At 41.3% G+C, this 12,786-nt stretch overlaps 2 protein-coding genes across 6 annotated transcripts in view; one reads left to right on the top strand and one right to left on the bottom strand.

Moving 5' to 3' along the window:
• Positions 1 to 750: 750 nt before the first annotated feature.
• rdh1 (retinol dehydrogenase 1) lies at positions 751 to 6,421 on the top strand. 2 transcript variants are annotated; one of them, XM_035175153.1, is made up of 6 exons: positions 751 to 898; positions 1,877 to 1,912; positions 2,016 to 2,346; positions 3,232 to 3,490; positions 5,836 to 5,999; positions 6,077 to 6,421. In XM_035175153.1, exons 1-6 carry the CDS (start codon positions 896 to 898, stop codon positions 6,301 to 6,303), a joined length of 1,020 nt encoding a protein of 339 aa, XP_035031044.1. In that variant the 5' UTR covers positions 751 to 895; the 3' UTR covers positions 6,304 to 6,421. The 2 variants fall into 2 exon arrangements, with proteins under 2 accessions (XP_035031044.1, XP_047198643.1); XM_047342687.1 differs by lacking the exon at positions 751 to 898 and having other exon boundaries at positions 1,636 to 1,912.
• Positions 6,422 to 6,424: 3 nt separating this feature from the next.
• lrp2a (low density lipoprotein receptor-related protein 2a) overlaps positions 6,425 to 12,786 on the bottom strand; it is a 48,702-nt gene continuing 42,340 nt past the window's right edge. For all 4 annotated transcript variants that reach the window (XM_035175147.2, XM_035175150.2, XM_035175151.2 and 1 more), the window contains 15 exons: positions 12,648 to 12,779; positions 12,388 to 12,531; positions 12,114 to 12,279; positions 11,894 to 12,022; positions 11,581 to 11,804; positions 11,273 to 11,452; positions 10,538 to 10,657; positions 10,260 to 10,350; positions 10,023 to 10,090; positions 9,027 to 9,144; positions 8,815 to 8,935; positions 8,475 to 8,585; positions 7,780 to 7,896; positions 7,621 to 7,692; positions 6,425 to 7,520 (listed from right to left, as the gene is read on the bottom strand). In XM_035175147.2, coding sequence (XP_035031038.2) covers positions 7,347 to 7,520; positions 7,621 to 7,692; positions 7,780 to 7,896; positions 8,475 to 8,585; positions 8,815 to 8,935; positions 9,027 to 9,144; positions 10,023 to 10,090; positions 10,260 to 10,350; positions 10,538 to 10,657; positions 11,273 to 11,452; positions 11,581 to 11,804; positions 11,894 to 12,022; positions 12,114 to 12,279; positions 12,388 to 12,531; positions 12,648 to 12,779 — 1,967 coding nt within the window. In that variant the 3' untranslated portion in view covers positions 6,425 to 7,346. The remainder of the gene's footprint in view (positions 7,521 to 7,620; positions 7,693 to 7,779; positions 7,897 to 8,474; positions 8,586 to 8,814; positions 8,936 to 9,026; positions 9,145 to 10,022; positions 10,091 to 10,259; positions 10,351 to 10,537; positions 10,658 to 11,272; positions 11,453 to 11,580; positions 11,805 to 11,893; positions 12,023 to 12,113; positions 12,280 to 12,387; positions 12,532 to 12,647; positions 12,780 to 12,786) is intronic.

A 12,786-nucleotide genomic window follows, 5' to 3' on the forward strand; every position in this document is an offset into this window, starting at 1 on the left:
TGCGAGATTCATTTAAACATTTTTGTTGATTTTTCAGAAAATCATTCATGGATTTTGATGGAAACAAATATGGACTGTTTAGGGGCCTAATATTTATGGGTGTGTGCAATTTGGTCCAGATCCAAATACAAATCTGGAGCTAGGGAATTTAAATGTGGTTTCTTAGGGTAAATGTTGTTAAGTGGGACTGTTGGACAGGTCAACCCAGGAGCGAAAACACAGACGGGGAGATAGGAGTAGGTGAAAGGTAGTTATTGCCAGGCTGGAGTTTAGGGAGAGCTGGAGCTGGTAGTGGGGAGCCAGGAGCTTTATGCTGAGACAGGAGCAATGACAGGGTGACAGGTCCAGAAGGTTATATCCAAGGTGAGGGGTGTAATGCTGGGTTCCAGGACAGCAGGATTGTAACCAGGTGAGGGACGGAGAGCAGGGGCCGGAGCCAGAACAGGAGGAATTTGTCTTTTTAAGATGCTTCCTCCTGCTGACCTCAGTGGGCTCCTGGTCTTGATGGACTCTGTCTCCACTCCACCTGTGTAAACCTGCTCCTACGATTGTAAACATATTGTTTGTTTTCAATATCAATGACCATAATCGACATTTGCTCTGCAACCTTGGGGTCGAGTCGCACTGTTTTCAGATAGTATCTGAGGTAAAGGGGACTGGAGTTATCAAATCCAGGGGTCATGTAATCTGGTGTTGTCTATTACACAATCGTGTGCTGGTGAAACAGTTACATCCACTTATGGACCTTGACTCTGCAGACGCACAGAAGTCAGACAAACTTAAGTTTCTCGTGGAGGGGCCAGTGTTGACTGAGACAGGATCTTCACCACATTTAGTTTTTCCTGATAAATTTTCGGGATCAGGAAGACACACCTATATCTAAACAACTGCAACCATGGTATGTGTGCTGTTATTATTATTATTATTATTATTATTATTATTATGATAAATGAGATTTGTGTTAACTGTGGCTTGAGGCTAGTTGGAAGTACTCAAACATCTGCCATGTGAATATTAACTTGTTTTCATTATTCAAGTCAAACTAAGGAGCACATGCTTTGAGAACCATTTATGTTTATTTATTGGTGCCATCTGGTGGTCAAGTGGGGGAAAGAAATGCTTTAAAGGTTCACCTGCCTACTTTTGGGATTTCCACTGCAGGTAACTGTGGTGAGGTTTGTGTTGTAGAAAATAACACAAAATATAATCAAGATGTGTTTTTTTTAAAATAATTTGACCCCCACAAACAAAAATCTCTTAATCTTGTGTCATCTCTGGTCAATTTGTGTTGCAGAGTGTCGTGGACTTAAACTCATCCCATTATCTAAATACTGAAAAATTAACTTGATGTGTGGTATGATCATTCTTTAATGTATTAGACTATTGCAGTGTCTGTTCTAAACATGTTTGTTTTGAATAGGGCGTTTGTTTGGAATGGGCTGTTGGTTTTTTAATGGGCTGTTTGCTTGTAATGGGCTGTTTGTTTGTAATGGGCTGTTTGTTTGTAATGGGCTGTTTGTTTGGCCTGTGGTGATGCTGGTTGTAGCTTTGTTTCTGAAACTGTTAAACTGACCTGCAGTAGGGTGGACAGGGTGGACCCCACCTCTTGCCTAATGTCCCCAGGGGTCTGCCCCACAACACTCAGAGGATAAGTTGTATTAATAATGGATGGATGGGTTTGTTTTATTGCTTCAGATCCCTGCTCCTCATTCCTAATAAGGATCTTTGTTAATGAGGAGGGAGTGGACAGTGCAGAAGTGAAGGTTATTTGTGCATAATGTTTGATCATGTTGTTGGAAAATCGATGCACTTTACATGTTCATCGCGTGGGAGCATGAATGTTGTGCTTTTAAGAACCTCATTCTTCTCCATTCAGGTTTCAACTGACAGTTTAACCGCATATCTATTAGAGGTGAGTTGATTCCTCTTTCTGTTTGCACCATTTGCATGAATACGTTTGTTTTCCGGATTAACATGAGTCAGAGCGTGGATTCAAAGTGAGTTGTGTGTTTTAGGTAACCCTGCCACATCTGGTCTTAACATCTGCTTTACTTCTGGCCACTCTCGCTGCCATCCGCTGGTACATCAGAGACTCCCAGAGGGTCGGGGGCTTCGGCCAGAAGCACGTGTTGATCACAGGCTGTGACAGCGGCTTTGGGAATCTGCTGGCCAGACAGCTGGACAGAAAAGGTGTCCATGTGATAGCAGCTTGTCTCACAGAGAAAGGGGCTGCCGATTTGGCAGCGGCGGCCTCGTCCAGACTGAAGACCCTCCTGCTGGATGTTACAGACAGTGAGAGCATCAGGAGGGCGGTGGAGTTTGTGAGCAGAGAGGTCGGAGAGAGAGGTGGGCCGGGTGGACACACACACACACACACACACACACACACACACACACACACACAGAGAGAGAGAGAGAGAGATAGGGTGCCAGTCAGAGTGAGGCACTGGGGGAGATAAGGCAACCTGGACCATCCCATCATCAACTCATCCTTCTCCTGATGATAGCACTTTAACTTTCAGAGAGAGTAAAGCTTCTTTACACATAAATCTGGTTTACAGATAAATAATCCTGACTTCATTTCAAACTTTTTACAAGCTTTTCCACAAGCTTTATTTTTACTGTAGATTTACCCTGTGTGTGTGTGTGTCATATTTAAAGAATGACAGAATCTAAAAAGAGCACTTTTTCATTTAAAATATATTGTTTAAAAGTATTTTCATTCCACAAGATAAGATTAGTGAAGATTGGTGAAGTTGCATGTTGCAGCTGAATACCCCTCACCACACCCTCCCCTTCGAATCCTGGAGAACCTGTGCTAGCCTTCAGTTGTCATAACAACTCAAAAGGTGTTTAGTTTGTCCAGTCTTGGCTACTGTAAAAAACATGGCGGCCTCTGTAGAGAGGACCTGCTCCTGATGTAAATATAAAGTATTTGAATATAAAGGGGCCATTCTAGGGTTAGGAAAACAACAATTCATACAATTTAGATGAAACACACTTTTGAAATCATCACTGGGAGGATTTTTTATTCGATTTCTGCCAATAGCTCCCTTTCACCTAAATCTGACACACTGAACCTTTCAGATTTCAAACTCATAACTGTGTGCACGTCACTACCTGCATTCTAAAAGACATTTCAGATATCTGTGAAAATTACATTCACTGATTATTTATTTACAAAAGAGAAATAAAGATGAGAAGCTGATCCCTGCGGCCTTTTCTCTGCAGGTCTGTGGGGGCTGGTGAACAACGCCGGCAGGTCCATACCCATCGGTCCAGTAGAGTGGATGGATCTGCAGGACTTCACAAAGGTTTTGGATGTGAATCTGATCGGAGTCATCGAGGTGACGCTCCAGACTCTGCCGCTGCTGAAGAAAGCCCAGGGCAGGGTGGTGAACGTGTCCAGTATTCTGGGCAGACTGTCTATGATTGGTGGAGGTTACTGCCTGTCCAAATATGGAGTGCAAGCCTTTTCTGACAGCCTCAGGTAGATGGACGCAAAAGTGACTCATCACCTCACGATGTCAACATTAACATGCTGTAAAGAAGTTGGTAGAAACAAAACAAACCTGTCGTGTCCAATAGGCTAAAGATTAACTCTTCCCAAGGGGTCATTTGGAGAGAAGTCAAATTGTAAATAATTAGTGTTCAAAAACACTGCTATCATTATCAGCAACAGAAAACAATGAGAAGAAGAAAAAGACAGAGATCGAGGTGAGTAACAGACCGAATTACATTTTGTTCAAATACATGAAATAAAAGACCACATATTTATATATCGCAGCAGAGAAAAGATAATCAAACTTATTCTCTGGAGACAATAAGAGTCCAGAACAATGACCCAAGGCCTCTGACTTTATATAAGTAATTTTACAGCCCTGTAATTCTGTCAGACTGATTATCACTCGGTCAGGTCAAAGTAAATGTTTGAACTGAAACCTTAATGTTTATCTAAATAAATTTATTAACTGTCTAAACTCAACTATTATCCCAAAGGTGGAATGTGAATGTCTGATGTAAGCCTCAGGTTAGGCCTCAATCGTATTTGTTCATTAAGATGTGTAAGTTGTAAAAGGGTCATTAAGAAAATTCTAATGACTACGAATGACAGGTTGGGACCTACAATCCACCACAGTTTACTTTGAATGTGAAAATTTCCATAACCACTTCAAGGACTTTTACTTGTGCTTTGACTGTGCCCTGAAAACCAGTTTCTTTGCGAAGGCCCAATATAGTCCCTTAGTATCTTCTTTATATCTTTTAGATAACAGATATATGAATTATTGAATTAATCCTAGAGAAATTGGTGAAAATGTCACCAAAAAAAAAACTGTGTGTTATTTCGCCATGTTGATCCACATCCTAATCTGAATCCACACCAAACTTGAATTAATCCTTCCCTGACCCTTACCACATCCATCCACAACGCTGCATGTTAATCTGTCCAGCAGTGTTTTACATACAAACCAACCGACAAACATACAGGGGTGAAACATAACCTCCATTGCGGAGGTAATAAGCAGCTGCTCTGTCACTTTTTCTGGAGAGGCTCCCCATGTTTGTGTCCTGCTCCAGTCTTTTCAACGATGTAAATCATCACACAGATGTACAGTGAATAACGCACCTTTGATTGAGTCAACAAAGAAAGAACATTTCAACACACACTTGACAACTTTGAGACCTATAAAGTTATTTCAGAGGACCAATATTTGGTTTGAAACTGTAAACAGTTGGGTGGGGACCTGCAAAACAAATATGTCTTCATATTTCTGACATTTCTCCTAGTATAATGTCTGAACTGGCTCACGGTTCAAACAAACAGAAATTGGAGGGAGAATACACCAACGGTTGTCAATCAAAAAAGTGTTTATTAAATCAAACTATTTACAAAAAGAAGAAAACAAGATGCTTCTTAGTCAGTAAAAATCTGTAATGTAAAGTAGTGCATGAGTGAGTGGAAGATACAACCGGTTGAAAACTGAAAGAAAATAACCCAGGAGTACATGTGTGAAATGAGAGAGAGAGAAAGAGACTGAGCCAGGCGGCTAAATAGGCTCGAGACCACCCACCCAGGTGAACCTTCCTGACGACCTCCACTCTGCTGCGACCTCCTGAAAGGGAAAGAGCACAACCAAGACAAACAGAATAGGAGCAGGGGGGGTCGTCACAATATGCTTCTATGAAATACCTCTTTGGGTTGCTTGAATAAAAGAATGTAAAAAGCTGCTATAAACGCTAATAACTTATATCTGAAACATGTGGACACGACCACTGATTTCATCTTTAACAGAGCAATGTGTTTTATTTCAAATCATCATATTTTCTTCATGTTGAAGAAACATGACTTGTCTTTTTCATCGAGATCCATGAATTACTATCTGAGAAATCAACGAAAATGTTGAAAAATGCTAACATCCAAACAACGTTAAAGAAAGTGAAAGAAAACAAATCCTGGATCTGCCCCCTGATCCAGATCCACACCAAAAGTTTAACAGGTTCCTTCTTAGGTCATGCCCCACCCCTCCACAAAATGTCATGGTAATCGGTTGAGTACTTTTTGTGTAATCCTGCCAACAAACAAACAAATACTCAAGTAAAGTAGGAGTATAGGCTTATGCCAGGTTGTATTTGAAGGTTCAGTCTGTAGATTTCAGTGACATCTAGTGGTGAAAGTGCATGTTGCACCCTCACCTCAAGGGGTAGCTTAGTTACTTTACACCACAGCCGTAAAATGTTGGCTGTTAGTTAACCTGCTTTTATAGAAAAATTGACAGAAGTAAGATAAACTTTTGTTGCAGTAAAGAAACGCTATCGTCTGTTTCTCCTGTCCAGGAAGGACATGAAGGCCTTTGGTGTGAAAGTGAGCATCATCGAGCCTGGTTTCTTCAAAACAGCTGTGACACGTCTGGATCTCATAGAGGCCGACCTGAGGAGGCTGTGGACTCGCCTCCCTCAAGATGTTCGAGCCTCATACGGAGCCACGTACCTTGAAGACTGTGAGTGGAAGTGAATTTCATTCAGCAAGTGTCTCATAGTAAATACTCTAAATGATTTCCTCTTTCCTCTCGATCAGATGTGAAAGCTCAGAACTTCTCCATGGGTTTACTGTGCAGTCCAGACATCTCCAAGGTGACCAGGTGTATGGAGCACGCGCTGACGGCTCGATTCCCTCGGGCCCGTTACAGTGCCGGCTGGGACGCCAAGCTCCTCTGGATTCCTCTGTCCTATCTGCCATCATTTGTTTCAGACTTTGTCATCAACATGCTTCTTCCTTCGCCCAAAGATACAAGAAACATGTAGAAGACAAGTTGTAGATTAAAACTACTGACCCGTGGTACCCACAGATTTTTACTGTGAGCAGTGTAAATGTATGAAAACATGAAAATTGATGTCGTAAAAATAAAAAAGAACACATCCAGACTTTGTTACAAAATAGCAAATTTATTCATTCACGTCCCAGCAGCAGTATTTAAACCACACGTTTCTCCATGATCACAGGTAGAGTTTTAATTGGTCCTCATTAAGATACAAAACAGATCATTCTGCAAAGGATTCATTCACCTTGTTTATAAAATGACTCTCTACATCCTCAGGTCATGTGTCGCTCTCCCAGATCATCGACTACATAAATTAATTTCCATGCAACATACATGGGGCGTGTTCAAGTATTGTCCCAAACTATTTTGGCCATTATTCCAATATCATTGCTAGAGATAAAAACAAAATGATCACGTTGATTCAAAGTCACAAAGTCAGGGAATGTAGGTGGAGATTAAAAAAACATTAAGTATGTTTCACATGTTTGTTTTGGCTCACGAGTTAGAATCCACATGAGTTTGCTTGAATTTTTCAGCCCTGAAATGAGGTATATAAACGTGACAGATGAACAAATCCATCCTCCGTTTTGTTCAGTGGCCAAAACGTCATCATCCGACACTAATAACCTTTGATCATATAAATTCTGTACATTCAGAATGCTTTTATACGTGTTATTGTGTTTACATTGATCTATGCGTGGGAATCTATTTCAAAGATATTTTCTGACAAAATCTTACTGTTCAAATTTACAAATATATATTTACAAACATATTTATTAACATTTCTATCAGCAGCGTCAGTGCAACGATATACATATTGTACATCAGAATAAAGAAAAGAACATTAACACAAGAATTGGCATAAGAAATGTCAGAAGGCATAGTCACGAGACTTTTTTTTATCTTCATTTTGTAGAAATGTATCTCTCTTTTCTAAGACAATTTGAGTTTTGTACACAGGCTGCATAAAAAAATAAATTCTGTGCAAAGTGTGTCTTTTTTTTCCCCGTCTGTGAGAGAGGGGGGTTATACGTCACTGTCCTCTTTGACGAGGTTGGCCGTGTCTTTGAAAGTGTCCTCGGTCGGTGAAAAGGTGCTCAGACGATCCCTCCTCTGAGATTTGGCGGGGGGGATGAACGGAGAGGGCTCGGGGGCAGAGGAGTCCCCGCTGCTGCTGCTTACAGGCTTTTCATCCTTCATCTGCAAAAAAGTGCAGGAGGTGAAAACGATGGGAAAAAAACATCAAATTTTTTCTTTTGCAACTTGCTTCTGAAAAAGATTTATCATCGTCTTAATTCACCTCTGAATACGTAGGGTTCTCAAACGGGGTGCTTGGCATTAATTTTCGTTTGAGTAAGCTCCACTTTGACTCCTGTGAACAAGCACAAATAATCAGTTGACATCACACCTGAATAATTCAGTTTACATGTGGTTGTGTGTGAATAGATACTTGACTCACCGGAGCAGGTTTGGTGCTGACTGAAGACGTGTTCACGACGCCCACGCTCTGATCCACGTGATACGCCGGGTTCACAAAGTTGTTCTGCAGCTGTTCACCGCTCACATTAACAGTCACCTGTTACGAAAATACAAGGATGTAATGTCTGCTGCCATGACAACTGCGGTAACAGGCTTAACATATGATCAAAATGTGTCACTTAGAAGGGTTCATCAAATAAGATTCAGGCTTTTATCAGGAAAAATATGCATGTCCATAAAGTCTTGAATTATCTTAAAATAAATAAATACCTGCAATGATCCAAACTCACATAACAATTTTGGAACCACAAACTATTTTCCTCATGACCAGAAACTTCTTTTACATTTCACGTACGTATATGTATTTAAATATATATATATATTTTGTTACATATAAAGATCGTTTATATTTTATGATATTGTTCACTTCATAGGGACACAGCATACTCAATTAACCAGGGTACAAAACACATTTGTTAGCTTCAGATTAAATGTAATAGTAACATATCCCAAAGTAAGTGAATTGTTTGTTTTTTTCAACCAGGATTCTCTTCATTCACAACTGTATGTTTCAATGAAGTCAGTTCATCCTATACTTCTGAGATGCCCTGCTCACATAAAGCCTCAATGTGTGATAGACATTTTAAAAGATAAGACACATTCATTAACGAGTACCTGTGTGGCATAAATGACAGCAGGATCTCCAGAAACTCCGGGAGCGGTGGCATATAATGGGTTCTCAAATGTGATTGGCTGCCTCCCAGTGTCCACTGCAAAGTTATCATCCTATGGGATATGATATTAATAAGATCCATTTTTCAGTACATATTCAACCTCAGATGACACACTATGCAATTGTTAACTTTTCTGGATTGATGCTGAGACAAGCATGAATGCTAAAATAACAGTTGTTAATGAATCAAATAGAGAACGTGTTAAAGTGTAAACTGCTGATAAAACACTTTAGTGACTGAGGAGAATATTAACTGTTAATAACATTCCCTCCTGGACTCACCATCTGCATGGGCGTGTCAATGAATGACACTCCAATGTGTGATGGTCCGAGGTCGACGTTATCACCCGAGCGAAACGTCACCCCGTTCCCGGTGTCACTGGACTTCACCAGGCTACTGAGGCTGCACACAAACAAAAACCCTCCAGTGAGCTTCAGTTTAGTTTCAGTTCATTCAAACATGCAGTGAGTGGAAATGACAAGAGCTGAGATACCTGGGTAGTTTGGGCATGGAGGGGATGAAGGATCCTGTTCGCTTGTAGTTGAGGAAAACTCCGAAAGCCAACGCTCCGGTGATCAGGATGACAATGGCGGCCAGTAAAACAGCCACAGCTACACACACACACAGAGAGTGACAGATATTCAGTTGTGTGGTTATGGGACATTGTCACAACAAAGTGCGAAATAATATTCTCTAATGATATTTTGCTGGTCTGTTACCGTTCATGACTTCTAGAAGACCCGTTATTTTGCTGAAGGTAAACAGTCATCAATTCTTATATTTCTTGGTTATTTATTGAGCTTAAGTTATATTTTGTCCGGTTAACATCTCCATTATTTGCTGATTGAGGCAGTTTTCGAAGTTGTTTTGCTGCCCTGTGTAGCCATTAGCTGTGCGATGAGCAAGAAGTTTGACTTTATCACCTTTGGCCTCGACCTGCTTCAGTGAAGCCAAGATAACACGACTGGTACTGAACAACAGGCCCCACATGACGGCCAGTACACGCGTGAGAACCGATTAACCTCATCACCTAAAAAAATCCTGCAAACTACTAAGCAGTATGAGCTGATTCATACATTTTGAAATAAAAAAAATATTGGTTTTAACAGACGACACCACATCAACCCGAGAGTGGCTTCTCTCCATTGGCTCCCTGTTTAATTTAGAATTGATTTTAAGACTTGTCGGATCATTTTTAAAGCTCGGCTTCGTCTAACTACTTAACAGAAATATTGACCCCATATGAGCCAGCATGAGCCTCAGGAGAGGAGATTTTACAGACTTGCCTTTATGGGATGTCATCTTTTTATGTTTTCTTATTGCTTCAATTTCTTAATTATTTCATTCATGTGACTGGATTTTTATGATTGCCCCCAAGTTTCCCTGCTCTGTCAAATCACATTTTAAACCCCCTTGTTTACGGCACCGTATAAATAAAGTTATTATTATTCTCATTATAAAATGATGGATAATATTGGAAACACAGTACCTGTTCCTGCTGGAGCTCCTCGTGACTTCCCCATCTCACAGTAGCTGCCCAAATAACCATATGGACATCTAAACAATACAACCAGAATACAATTTTTAATACTGGGAGAGCTTACATTGGAAAACTACATTTTCCAGTATGTATGAAAAGGTTGATCATCAAGTATAACAGACATCACTGAGAATGACTGATGGAGAATCATTCACTGGTATAAATGGAACCTGCATTCACACTCACTTGCACTTGGGCAGACCACCTTCATCGGTGTAGCAGGTTCCACCATTCATGCATCTACATGCAAGGGGCATTGGAACAGGAGCCTCAATGGCTGAAGGAGCAAAATGCCAGGTAGGCACGGGATGAATAAATGAAAAACGGCAAAACAACATCACATCAAGAGCTCACAGAAGCAACACAGGAGCAGCCAGGAGCAAACAGAGATTTAGAAATGTAAATGAATGCAAAATGATGACAACACGACAGCTACATGCAGCCAGGCTGTTGTTGTGGTTTACCTGCATCACATTCGTTGGAGTCGAACTCCACCTGAGAGGAGCCTTGTGGGCAGGCGCAGGTGTAACCGCCAGGCCGGAGGAGACAGAGGTGGCTGCACACGTTCTTACAAGGGTTCAGCACTGAAGAGGACAGAGCACAGAAGAATAGAAGAACAACACTGTTAGGTATGGTTCAATGCAAGAGAATGCATACTTTAAGATAATTTCGTACTGGATTGATTATATATTTCATAACACATCACCACACCAATAAATCTTTTCACTGAGATTGTTTAGAAAATCTAAAATACATGAGCAGCTCTGCTCTTTGTTTCCAGGATCTACTTTAATCAACAAATTTAATCCCAAGGAGTTGTTAGGATATTTGATGATGTATGCTGTTACTTTCATTCATATAACTTGTTGTTTATTGTAGAATTTCAGTGTGTGTGTGATCAAGGATGCATCAACAAATAAAATCTGATTTTGCTTGTAAGGGTTGAATTAAAAAACCCAAGCGAGTACTTTTCTAAACATATAAAAGCTGATCACTATCCTCTTCTTTTTCTGTAGTATTTGGTTTATGATAAGTTTTTTTTTTATGGTAAGTTGTGAAAATACAATATAAATGAAACAACCCCAATACAATTTTCATGTGAAGACAGATGTCACATACTGACTGAAATATTCTCTGTGTACTGTAGTGAATCTTCATTCATTTTCTACACAATCGCTTGAGTCGCTCTGTGTTCTGACCTGAGTGGTCGTGTCGGTGCTCCTGGTAAATTCGGACTTGGGTCAGCCACGGGTTGATGGTTATAACTTTGACTTTATTTCCTTTCCCAAACTTGTTCGTCTTCCACACTTCCCCTTTCTCCTTTGTCGTCCAGTACACGTGACCTTCAAAGACGTCCAGACTGTAGGGATGTCCAATATCTAGAGCAGAGAAAACACAAGACTTTAATGCACATCACACTCACAGTCTTATCTCACCTAACCTATGATTTGAATGAAAACACTGGATGCATCAGTGCCCATGCTGCCCTGTATCTCAGTGTTCTGACCTCCCGATATGACGATCTTTCTGTCTGTGCCATCAGGATTCATGGACTCGATGATGTTCTCTTTGGAGTCGCACCAGTAAATCCTGTTTCCATTCAGATAGTCCAGAGTCAGCCCAGTAGGCCAGCCCAGGTCCTCCTCCTTCACCAGCACAACTCTGTTCTGACCGTCCATCCACGCTGATTCTATTCTGGGTTTCCTGCCCCAGTCTGTCCAGTACATCATTCTGGCACACACAAAACACACCATTTCTTTCAAGACGTAAAATAAGATGCAACAACATGTTTTTAACACTAAAACTCAACGGCCTCTTACCCGAGTGATGGATTGACAACAATAGCAGCAGGCTGGTCGAGGTCAGTGTGGATCAACCACTTCCTGTACCGCCCGTCCAGTTTGGCCACTTCAATCCGATTGGTACCAGAATCTGTCCAGTAAATGTGCCTGTAAATGGTCAAAAAGGAACAAAGTGAGCAGCTTGAATGCAACTTACAGTGGCCTTTATACAAGTGAATTCTCAACACTGGTAAATTACCCTCCAACCCAGTCCACAGCAATGCCGTCAGGATTAGCGACGTATCTCAGGTTCAGATCCAGCTCTTTCACCGGGTTGTTGCCGTGATCGTTGAACGTGGTCATGTAGGCACGTTTGATGGAGCCGAACTGAGAGCCTCGACCCAGGACTGTCCAGTACACAATACCTGCAGCACATCCGGGGGATACAGGTTATCCAAACTCTGAGATATTGCTGTTTTTATATACACTCTGAAAGCAGACGATTAAATGGTCTACAACAGCATCTTTCTTACTGAGGCTTTGTCCCTCGGGGTCCCACAGATAATCCAGGGCCTGGATGTGCTCAGCATTGTCCACATAGTCTGAATACTCCTCAGACGTCAGGTTGAAACGACGGATGCGAACGTTGTCTGGCAGGAGCAGCACCGGTGGGTTTCCTGAGTAGAAGTTGAGGTGTGATGAGAGCTATTAGCAATTACAATCCAGACTTTGGCTTTAATGAGAAATAAAGGAGAATATGTGCACCTTCTTAGCATGAAAGCTAAGCTCTTACCCTGGGCAGCACACTCTGTCCCGTGCGGCTCCCCAAACGATTGAAAGCCTTCAGCACAAAAGCACTCGTAACTGCCCTTTGTGTTCTGACACTCCTGAGGACACGTCCCGTACACTTCACACTCGTTCACGTCTTTTGG

Source organism: Hippoglossus stenolepis, chromosome 13 (genome assembly GCF_022539355.2).
Source record: "Hippoglossus stenolepis isolate QCI-W04-F060 chromosome 13, HSTE1.2, whole genome shotgun sequence".
NCBI lineage: Eukaryota > Metazoa > Chordata > Actinopteri > Pleuronectiformes > Pleuronectidae > Hippoglossus > Hippoglossus stenolepis.

Excerpts from the sequence above, each read along its gene's own strand:
- rdh1 (XM_047342687.1), top strand. The coding sequence starts at position 1,778 with ATGTTTGATCATGTTGTTGGAAAATCGATGCACTTTACATGTTCATCG. Across the intron at positions 2,347-3,231 it reads CAGAGAGGTCGGAGAGAGAG|GTCTGTGGGGGCTGGTGAAC; the intron begins GTGGGCCGGGTG and ends TTTTCTCTGCAG. Across the intron at positions 3,491-5,835 it reads GCCTTTTCTGACAGCCTCAG|GAAGGACATGAAGGCCTTTG; the intron begins GTAGATGGACGC and ends TCTCCTGTCCAG.